This window comes from Acartia tonsa, chromosome 7 (assembly GCF_053477335.1).
Source record: "Acartia tonsa isolate MP-2025a chromosome 7, ASM5347733v1, whole genome shotgun sequence".
Classification (NCBI taxonomy): Eukaryota; Metazoa; Arthropoda; class Copepoda; order Calanoida; family Acartiidae; genus Acartia; species Acartia tonsa.
This window is the reverse complement of record NC_137266.1, coordinates 17,990,050-18,002,095: the sequence shown is the minus strand read 5'-3', so window position 1 is coordinate 18,002,095 and position 12,046 is coordinate 17,990,050. Positions and strand designations below refer to the sequence as shown.

Genomic DNA, 12,046 nt, shown 5'->3' with positions numbered 1-12,046 from the left:
TCACCTGTTTAGCACTGAAAACCCTCACCCTCACCTTCCTTATTTTGAAATAAATAAAAATAATTAGGGGGAGTGGTATTTGTATGTGTGTTATTACTGTTAGGTCAGCCTGGGTTAGGTTATTTTGAATACTGGGTATCAAAAATGGTGTAGGGCTTAAGAAAAAATTCTCCCTCTTATAATATCTCCATTTTCAAATTAATGGGAGGTGTGGAGGAGTTCAGTGATCAACTGACAAATTGAGGGAAATCGCTTTAACATTATTCAAATTCGTAATGAGGGGTTGTCATGATACAGGATAATTCAATGCTAACCTAAAAAAGAAGATAAAATGAGGGAAGCTGAAAAAAGGAGAAAGAGAGAAATTATGGTTTTAGAAAAAAAAGGAAGTTTAGATTGAGTTAGATAAATATAAAGACAAAAATATTATATTTGACATTAAAAAGTAGGTCATTTTTTCTTTCGACAAATATCTCTAAAAAGGCTACACAGTTTTGAGTTTTGATAGGGAGGTGCACGAAGCGCGTTTTAAAAAAATATGTACCCCAAACAAAACAAAACCAAGGAATTTGTAATGGGTGTTTGACCTTTAACTTGTACCCAACGCGGCTGTTTTAGGGGGGGGGGGGCTTTATTAGAATGATAAGGTAAAATAATAAGATAAAAATTATTTCAAATGAAATATCTCTCATGTTTCTAAATAAAGTTATCATTTGTAAATTTCAACATATCAAATTAAAGGGGAAAAAATCTAATTGTTGATATTTTTGTGTTGTTTCATCTCTAAATGTGGAATTGTAAAGCTTATTATAAAACTAAAATTACTAGATATTAGGCGGAGAACATCTTAGAGTTTAGAGCTAAAAGTAGACTCCTAGAAATTATTATATTTAGTTATGTGAGTTAGACTGAATATATAAGTAGCGAGCCAAAAACCAGCTAACAATATTTTAGTGGCAATGATACTCTATAATTGAATGTGCCTGTATTTAATTTACAAAACTTAAAATTAGTGTTCTTAATTTTTTGGCTATTAAATACCAACAAAATAATGTATGTCCTTATGTTTAGCTTATAATTTCAAAACAGTTTTGCCTCTATTTTGTTTATAAACTTCCCGAAAATTAGGTTTCTTAATTTTGTCATGAAAATCGGTCATTCATTGAGTACCATCCTTAAAAATATTAGTTTTCAGATATAATTTGGATTGTTTACTTACTTTTTAAAAAATTATGAATAAACTTGATTTTTAACAAAATATTTTGATTCATATTCTTTCTACATGGATATTATTTTGATTAATTTTTAAAAAATCAAATTCTTAGAATGTACCTTTAAAGCTCAGTTAGACAGCCTTAGGACACAAGAATAGCCACAGATTTAGATAACTCTACTCTACGCCAGGGAGGAAGGATCATTTGACTGTAAATTACTTTGGTACCCAAAGTTTTATAATTACTAAATGTTTGGATATATTTATCAGATTTTTATCGGTTGGTTCCAAACTACGGTGTCCAAATATTTTAAGCAATAATTTGGATCTACTTAAGTCTGTAATTTTGTTTATCATCAATGGGAATGTGTATCAATTTATCATCCATTGTCTCATCCCTTATAATCCCTGACTCTACACATATACTACCCATCCATCCAATAATTATCATTATAGACGTATTTTATATCATATGTAAATACACCTGGTTAGACTTGGAATATAGTGTTGACATACAAATTCTGTAGCTAATCCTATCATATGTCTTAGCTGTTTTCAAAGAGGGCATTATTTGAATATTTTGTTTATATGAACAATAGGGTGGGTCGATTTTGGACATTTTTTTTCTGAGGCCAAAGCGGGGATCTGCACTCAATTTATATAGATATAATACACCTCTGGATGATTTAAAATTTATCCTAAGTATTAAAACCGCTGACGACCAGACATTCAATTGTATAGCTATTTGTAAATGGGAGTCAAAAATTTATTGAATCAGAACTATGGCTTCATGGTGCTCCCTGGAAATGCCTTGAGGAGCTAAGTCAGGAACTTTTGTCCGTTTCAAAAAATCTCGTTCCTAGCCTGAGAAAATCTAAAAAACCTCTACAAATTGGACAATTCTCAATAAACCTTAAAAAATTTAGGTTTTTTAGTGATTTCTAAGGCTAGGAACGAGATATTTTGAAACAGACAAAAGTTCCTGATTCAGCTCCTCAAGGCCTTTCCAGGGAGCACCATGAAGCCATAGTTCTGATTCAAAGAAAATTTTGAATGTCGTCTTTGCATACTAATAAGTAATGAATTATATTTTTAAGTGGTCGTGTTCTAAAACTCAATTTTTTTAAATTCTTTTTCGGTCAGAAATGTTTTTAAGGTTAATTTTATCTGTTGCATATCCCCGCTTTGTCTAATTCCGATATGAACCCACCCTAATGAACAACATCATCTCTTCTGTATATTAAAATTATCGGAGAAAAAGTTTGAACACCAGTTTTTTTTGTAACACTGCAATGTAGATTTCATAAAATCCCCAACATTTTTCAGTAAACGAGCAAAAAAACGTGTTTATAAAACTTTGGGTACAAGTTAAATTAAAAGTTCAATGTCGTGTTACTCTTGGGATAAGACAATGGTAGAAAAGTTTGAACACCGCTATACAATCCAATATGCACACCCTCTCGTATGTATATAACAAAATAGATAATTGTTATCGTTATAGCTTTGTTTATATAACAAACATCTCCAAGTTTATCAGGATAATATTTAGTATAGTTAGACATTAGAGTCGCATATCTTCTTTTATGTCTTTGTGATGATATAATTGAGAATCATTTAAGAGATATATTGATAGATGTTAATTTCTTTAACTGTAAAAAACAAATCAATGTATCTTTTTATAATTATATATCTATGAAAAGTTATGCAAAAAAACAAGGATTACAACATTCATAACCATGAAATATCACGGATGGACAAACGGACAAAGTAAAATATAGAGTATATGTTCATTAAAAACAGTGGAGAAAAAGATAAGATAGATAACAGAAAAGCTTTACATATCACTATGAAAATTAAACTGGATGCATCAGCAGTCTATCATAAAATTGTCCAAGAAAATCTTTCAGGGACTGTCTGACGAAAGGACAGACAAAGTAAATTATGGAGATGTCTCGCTACTTTAAAGAGAAAGAGAATATGATGATTTTTTGTATTTAGAAAATATATTGAAATACAAATGTCAAAAAGAATTAGATAAATAAAAAAGATAGAACTATTAGAATGGAAACTAAGAAAATAACAAAGAATGATAAAAGAGCGACATATTTAAAAGATATATTTATTAATAGAGATGGTAAAGTAAGATATAATTGTGAACCGTTACACGTTGTATAAATGTCAGTGTTGTAAGGCAGCAAAATTTGAAACAACTGACAACAGCTCATTATAGTTCTGGGGGTTAAGTCAATAAAAAATCTTACAAACTTTTTTGGTGGATTTTTTGGTAGCTTTTCTTTTTAGCAAAATGAGCGTAGTTATAATTAGGGAATAGCAGAGATTTTCAGGGATAAGACAATGCAAGGTAAATAGATTTACATATTCAATAATGATTGCAAAATTACCCCTGCTGTAGATTAAAATTATTGGTTGAAAACAAAACTAAAGAAATTAATTTTTAAACCAAGATATCGGTACCCAAGGTTCTTTATACAAGAAATGATAAAGTGTGCTTATAAACTTTGGGTACTAGTACAATGTACGGACCAAATTTCACTCCTTACTTGGGGAACATAGATTAAGGCATTACGCTCTATTGAAATGTCTCGTAAATTGGCTTACTATCGTCCTTTAAACTGTTTTTAAACTATTTTTAAAAGATATATCAAAAATATACTCTGACACCTGTAGAATCGAACTGCAGAGCTAAAAATGAGAATAATAGCCCACATCGATTTTTATTAGGATTTTAAAGTTTATTTTTTACAATGGATTAAGTAAATTTTACCGAATCGTGAACTGTCTTTTGTTTTTGGGTAAAATTCTTGCTTCAAAGCATTTTTCTTCATAGTATGATAAAAAGATAATGATAGTAAAAAAATAGCTCTTTTGATTTTATATTTATAATTATTCATCGAAAGTGAAAGATGTAGGATATATCTTTGAATTAACATAAAAACTATGAGGATTCAGCATTAACCAATGACAAAGCTAGAAATCTTTAAATTTTAAATATAGTGTTTTCACAAAGTGACATATTTCCAATATAATAGAATAACTTTTATTTAATTAAAATGAAAAGAATGAAAACTATAAACATTAAAGATACCAACTTTTTAAAAATATTTTAAAAAATAAGTTTGAATAATCTTTTTTTATTTCATATTTGTATATGTGACAAAAATAAATTTGTTGTATTGCATAAACATTTGTTGTCATCTTACATTGTTTAACCCTTTATAGCCAATTTTTTTATGTTTTAATGTATAATAGACATGAAACATTTTTATGTTAATTCATTGATATATTATACAGAATTAATTTTTAATTAGTTTTGATGGATAAAATCAGAAGACCTAACTTTACTGTATACTAGCATACAATATTTATGAAGCAAGACACTCTAAAAGCTGAGTATTTTACCCACAAAGGAAAGAAACATCATGATTCAGTAAAATTTATTGAATCCATAGTAAAAAATAAACTTTAAAATCCTAATAAAAATCGACGTGGGCAATTGTTCTCATTTTTGGCTTTGCAGTATGATTCTACAGGTGTCAGAGTATGTTTTTTATATACCTTTCAAAAATAGTTTAAAAACAGTTTAAATGGATTTTTCAAAATGAAAAATAGTTTTTTCTTTAACCTTACTTAGCCTCTAAGAAATTCCTCCAATGATGAATTAAAATACAAATTTATTACACATCAGTCACAAAAAAACAAATTAATCTAAAGCCACATTAAAATAATTTTTTTTGGAAAATCCTTAGCTAAAAATGCTAATAGACAGACTATCGACAAATCAAATATTGGTTTAAAAGTTTAAAGATTTGTACTAAATTTCAATTGGTTGGAATGTACAATACATGCCGTTAATGCCCAAACCTTTACATCAATAATTTTACATAAGAATTTAATTTGGTTATAATCATTATTGGAAATACATAAATCTTTCGTTTTTTGTCTCATCCCTAAGAAAATGTGCATGCACAGAATGTACATTTAAATACTGTTTGTACATAGTTATCACAGGGATGGAGAATATCGAGTTTAACTATTTTAACTATTGCTATTAAAAAAATAATTATTTCTTTTACCTCTGCTTATAACTTTTGTACACTTCATTATATATCAATTGGTATAGTCAGGGCATATTTTTAGTGGTTTTATCTAAAATGCCTTCTCTTATTTGAAATAAATAAAAAATAAGGGGGGTGGATTTAGTTATTTAGCCCGGAGGGTTAGGGCACTACAGGTTTATGTCCCTGACGATAAGAGCCACCCGAAGGGATTAAACATAGTTGAAGAAAGTGCCCACATTATTCTTATTTTATTACCAAGTAAGAGTTGGGGTTCAGTAGTCATTAGGAACTTTAAAGGGAAAGCACCCATTTTTTTTCTTATTTTGTGCTTTGTCCATGAAGTCCCTGTGTTGCGACCTCACTTTGCATCAGGTCATATGTGGATGCTCATACAAAACATCTCAAGTAAATCTTCCCTGTTAAATTTGTTTAGACATTGTCGCTCATATAAAGGTCTTGTCATTTTAAGCAGCAATCATAAAAATAACCATTGAAGGGATTGGGCAAACCAAGAGGAGGGGACATTAGAGTGAATGCCAGTCACCAAACTTTTTTCAAATGTTACCTCATTTGTTCGCTTAGAATGTACAATAATATTATGACTGGGGAAAAATAGTCGTCAATTTAGGGTTTCTAATATTTATAATCATTTATTGGTCAGTTCGTTCATCCAGTGGGAGGGGAGGGAATGGGGTTAAGAGAGTGGTCTGGATGGTTCGTTATTATAGCCAACTACAAGTTTCACTTCATCAAAGTACAGGATAATATGGTGTAAGATCAAAGTAATAATAAATACACTTCCACTATAATTGAAATTGCAGATATCTACTTTAAGTTTGCACCCCCCTTACAAAAGCCTGGTGTAATGATTCCTCTTACCTTACCAAACCTTCGCTTATTTTCACTTTTACAACAACAAAATACTGAATAATAAGGATACCAATCACCCTTTGAGTCAGCTAATTTTCAACTTTTTGTGTAAACACCATGTGTACATTAAAGTTATTTAGTTTGGCACGAGACCATCTCAACAAAGAGGTTTCAAAAATTACAAAAAAATAAGTATGAAGGTGAAAAAGGCTTGAAAGGGTTAAAAACGCATTGAAATACATCAATTATATGTTTATTTAGCTGCTACGCCCCTAGAAGCCCCAAAGGGGCACTTGAGGTTTTTGGGAAGGGGGAAGTCGCATAGCCTATTTTCAATTTTAGTTATAAAAAGAAAAGAAAATTATATTTCGGGGTCATTTTTTCTAGGGGTTACATTTTAAAGGAGAACGAAATCGGTTCAGTGGTTAGAAAGATTATCCAGTACAAAGGGACAGACACAAGCAGACAAGGATTTTTTACTATTGACTCTTCATGTCACCTTTAAACATACTCTGCCATTTCAAATTGCAGTGTAACGCGCTTAATCGCCTTGGGTATCAACACCCATCAGACAACCAACCCTTTGATTGAACGACCTTTGTCTGAAAAGTCCTAACTGTGATGGTAATGAGCTGCGCCTGTTTGGGCCAAGGCATTACCTCTACTCTAACTATTTAAGTCGCGCATCTTACATAGCTGCAGTAAAGACGTCTTAAGTTATGACGCGGTGTCGGACCGAGATTCGAACCTATCACCTTCCCGACGACGAGCGGATGCGCTACGTGTTGAGCTACGGTCGCGGGTTAACAAATAAGGATAGGTTTTGTATCATATGACATAAGTACCAAAACTTTTACAAGCCTAATTTTTTTATGAACCAATAGACGTGCTTGTAGAGTAGTTTTACTTCTAACAAATTATGAAAGTTTGGAAAAACTGTTAGTGGAAATTATCAAAACTGCGAACAAAGTCAGTTTTCTAGTAGATTTGAAACAAATAAATAACAATAAATTATATCTCAAAAGTTTATTTGCTGAAAACATGTACAAAAATTAATAAGAAATAAAAAAGAGGGGCGCTTAAAGTAATAAAGTAATAATACAGGTACCGAAACATAGCAGTATATAATAATGTCTTATTTAACATCTAGAATAAAAAAAGATTAAGTCTATATTACAAAGGAATCTCTTATAGTCTTCAATAACTCTAAAAGCTGGTTAAGGCGCGCTTTATCGAGCCACGCACACTCAGTGTATTGATGGCCCTTATAAAGCTAGTAATTGTAATCTTAAAAAGCAGTTTTTGAAAAATAGTATGACGGATTCCTCAGTATCTATGACTTAATCTAAAAATTATAATGGCAGTGAAAAAACCGAAAAAAAGGACTAGAAATTTATGGTAAATGCCATGTGGAATTTTTAAAGTTTATCACTTTGTAAAGAAACAAATGTTATATCATTATAATTGGAGTAATATTTTAAGTAGAATACTGATTAACATAGAATGCCTTTATATATATAATAAAAAATCAATAAAATGTTATTAATATAGTTTACAATGTTTTTAAAACTCCTAACTTTTGGCACTTTTAATTAACATAAAAAACGAATCTGTATAATATAAATATAATATTTAAGTGACAATATAAAAACTTAAAGAATATGATAAAAATTAAACCATAGAGAATGGAGGATTTTTTTCGTATGGCAAGAATAGGGTGGTTCAATTCGTTTTTCTTTTATAGAGTTTTATGGCCTAAAACTGCATTTAGAGAAATTTATTTTTTATTTTTAAATAAAGCTTTCATTAAAAAAAAGAATAAACTATTTCTTTATTAGGAAAGTGTAGGATGGATGAAAAATGAAAAATGATTCGAATGAAAGTGAGGAAAAGGAAAGAAATAATTTATTCTTTTTTTTAATTGATTGATAAGTACATTAACATATCAGGCTATTAAAATAAAATGGGGAAATGGAAAAAAGGGGAAAGAATACCTAATATGTGATGCACAAATACTATATGATTAAAATCGTCTTAATTTGAGTATTGAAAAACTTTTGCATAGCATCGTATTATATCCAGTTTTCTACGAATATAAAAATGTACAATCATATGATTAACACTAGTTTTTTTAGCCCTGAAATGCCGAAAACAGGTTTTAATTTCTTAATCGTACGTTTTATATCCGTGGAAAGCTGTTTATAATACGATGCGAGAAATAACTATTAAACTATATTTTATCTTTCTTGAACATCTATTTTTCCACCACCTAGTAGAACCATTTTTTCTCTTTAACTTTGTAGATTCGTTTTTTTATTATTATCTGACATCATCTGGACAAAAACATAACTTTTTCACTTTGTTTTATCACTACAATGTTATTATGTTATTTTAAACGTTTTTCCACTATAAAAAATCAACAATTTTTTTTACATAGACTAGCACTGTTTTGGGCATAACTGTTTATTGTAGAGTATAAAACATTTTTAATAATATAAATGCTATTTATATTAGTCAACAAAAGTGCCTTTTTTTGTAGACATAATTTTGTGATGTAAAAAAATCCACGAAATTTTTATGGTAAGCCTAAACTATTAAACAAGGATGAAACTGTTTATAGCGGATCCACCAGACTGTTGGCAATTCCTGTTCTACCTGTCCAGGGGTAGATATCTGGACATTGCTGGCATGTTCTCATATACCTGAAATATTAAATAAGATTAATCTTATAATTTTGGGACTTTTTAAATATTTTCTTCAATTGACATTTATATTGTTAAGATTACTATATTATTTTATGTATATTATGTCTAGTAAGAGATATAAGTTTTCCGGAATTTTAATGTAGGGAGTAGATTTGAAATCTGCATCAAATTTTAAGGATTTTTTATAAAATTCGTTTTTTTGTAAAATTCTTTATCTAAAAGCGGAAATACATTTTAAGTTAATTAATTTTGACCAATAGGATAGGTGGATTTTAAACTACTTGCGCTCTAATTGGTTGAATGATGTACGACATTCAATCAGAGCGCAGATTTTTTAAATCCACCAATCACGGATGCAAAATTAATTAACTTAATTTGTATTTCCGCTGTTAGATAAAGAATTATACAAAAAACGAATTTTATAAAAAATCCTTAAAATTTGATGCAGATTTCAAATCTACTCCCTACATTACAATTCCGGAAAACTTATATCTCTTAATGTCTAGTCAAGTACATACCCCACCCTCTCTCCATCGTTTAAAAAAAATAAGTAAAGGGAATGGTAGGATTTAGTTTGTTTGTATAGTTCTTTAGGATTGGTTAGGTTATATTGGGTCGTGGCCCCTATGGGCTAGGGCCACCCGTAAAAGATATACCAAAATAACCATCCATCCTTTTTAAACAAAAACTTGTGATAATCAAGTAACAGTTATTAATTTGGCCTTTGAAAATATTTTTCTTTGTTTCTAATAATATAAGTTAAATTATAAATTAGGAAATATTAACACAGAAAAAAACTTGATGTAATTATCAAAAATGACTTTTACTTTTGATAATTCAAAAAAAATTCCAAAGATATTTGAAATTTAAATTGTTCAAATATACTCTTGGCTTTGATGCTTATAAAGATAGTCAAGAAAATAATAGGATAATACAACAGACAGGGGGTCTATTCATACAGCAGATTTCTACTTATAAATATGTATATATACATCAATATGATTGGTGTACACAGGCACACATATTTAAAAATGATGGGATATATAAAGGAATTTTAGCTATGTGTTTGATGCATTATCTGTCCATATGAATACATTTTTTCTAAGGTTTTGTATTTTCATTCAAGGACTTGAATTGTATGGATGGGTTTGTATCTTTCTGACCATGGAAAATATTTCTTTCAAAACTACTTTTTGGCGGTTTCCCTTAAAGTGCCTAGTCGAGCACAGAACCTCTTCCTCCATTCCATGTTTTCAACTTTAGATCAGGCTAGGTTAGGTTAAATTGGGTACTGATTAGCCTGGCAAGGGTTACAGGCCCCGCAGTGTTAGGAAAACTTTTATTCTCCCCTTTCTTTTTAATCTTTAAAAGCTAATTAGGGGGAGGGGTGATGTTCAGTACTCGATAGTACAATTATTTCCTAGTTTGAATACATTTTTACCTCTCAATCCCATCAAGAATCTTTTGTAAAATTAAATTTTAGATAGCTCTTTTTTCGCTGTAAATAATATTTCTTTACTTGTTAGACAATTGAATAAAATATCAGATATGAACAAAAATGTCAAAAATATTTTTAACAGTTTGTACATTTATCATTGTATTTCTTTCGTGTATTATGAAACATTTTTAGCAGTTTTAAACAGAAAGAGAGAGGGGACAATTGGCTGTTTATTACACTGGCCCCAAAGTTTTATAATGATGCTTTCTTATTCGTTGGCTTAACAACTTTGGGCACTCTAGTACATTTTGATTGGTTGATTCATTAAGTTGAGTGTTAAATCGTTTCAACCACTAATTTTAATCTACAGAAGGGATAATTTTGTGTATTATTATAGGGGAAGTACATCCAATTATCGGCCATTGTCTTATCTCTTTTGATCCTTGAGATTTAAAACTACCTATTGCTTCATGCGACAGCATGATTTTAAATGTAAAATAATAAACATTAAAAATCTTTTTTCGATAAGCGTATAAATGAAAAAGGAGTGTTTAGTAATTAGCATTTTCTAATAGCAAATGTGTTTTTAGTAGCAAAGCTACTTTATAATTAACTTCGTATGTACGTCTTTCAGTTCGTCAACCTATGGTGAATATATTATTTACTCGGCTTCTATTTAAGTTATACTCCTGTTTTTTTTTACATGAAGATACCACTTTCAAAGAGAACCCATGGAATACAAATATCTTAGTGCGTTAGTCTGTCGCTACAAACCTGAACTTCTGCTCTATAACTTACTTTGTTCGTTTGCCCACACATTATTTTTGTTCTTCGCTACTTATGGACGTGTAAAGACTAACAAAGCATTATTTGCTTTAAAATAAAATTTTATTATAATTAGCATTTTTTTATTCTTTGTTGTGTCAAATCTTAAGTTCATGCCAAATAATATTTTAAATATTTCTTTTGACATCAATGTTTATAAAGTATAAAATATTCAGTTTTTTTATTATTGTGATAATTAGGCTTAGCATTAAATTTAGCCATCAAAATTTAATACTAATTTTAATTTTTATTATGAAAGGATGATTATATCTATAAGTAGCGAAGCTAAAAAATGAGGGATGGACAAACTGATAAAGTGAATTGAAGAGTTAATTTTCATTGGTCACAAAAAAGAGTGGAAGAAAAATAAAGAAGGACATATGAATAAAAACAGAACAATGAAAATCACGAAACTTTTATATGTATATGTCATTTGGCCAACTGAACAATTAAGTTGGATACTTCAAAAAATCAGCCATCTTTATGATAGCTGAGAAAATCATGTTACTGACTGACGGACAGACAGACAGACAAAGTAAATAATAAGTAGCTTCGCTACTAAAAAAACATAATAGAATATTTATAGAAAAGAGGTTGTAAGGGGAAGAGAATATGATGGGCAATGGGTTGCTTATGCTGTGGTAACTATTTGATGTTTTGACTATATGATATATATTTTGTGGGAGTTATAGCACACCGTATACAAGTGGTTGGACACAGGGGTCCAAAGGGTTAACACACTGGCCGATATATTGATGTACTGTACATCTCTAATGATGACACAAAATAACCCCTTCTGTAGATTACAATTAGTGGTTGAAACGTTGGGATACTGAATTATTTGAAACTAACCAATCAACATTCAAATAAAGTCCCAGCGGTTGTTAAGCCAACGAATAATAAAACGGTATTATAA

At 29.9% G+C, this 12,046-nt stretch overlaps 1 protein-coding gene across 2 annotated transcripts in view; it reads right to left on the bottom strand.

Moving 5' to 3' along the window:
• Positions 1-7,173: 7,173 nt before the first annotated feature.
• The window catches only part of Cda5 (Chitin deacetylase-like 5), a 166,838-nt gene continuing 161,965 nt past the window's right edge, over positions 7,174-12,046 (bottom strand). The window contains exon 20 of one of the 2 annotated variants that reach the window (XM_080167747.1): positions 7,174-8,864. In XM_080167747.1, coding sequence (XP_080023873.1) covers positions 8,777-8,864 — 88 coding nt within the window. In that variant the 3' untranslated portion in view covers positions 7,174-8,776. The remainder of the gene's footprint in view (positions 8,865-12,046) is intronic. The other variant, XM_080167748.1, reaches the window with a different exon arrangement.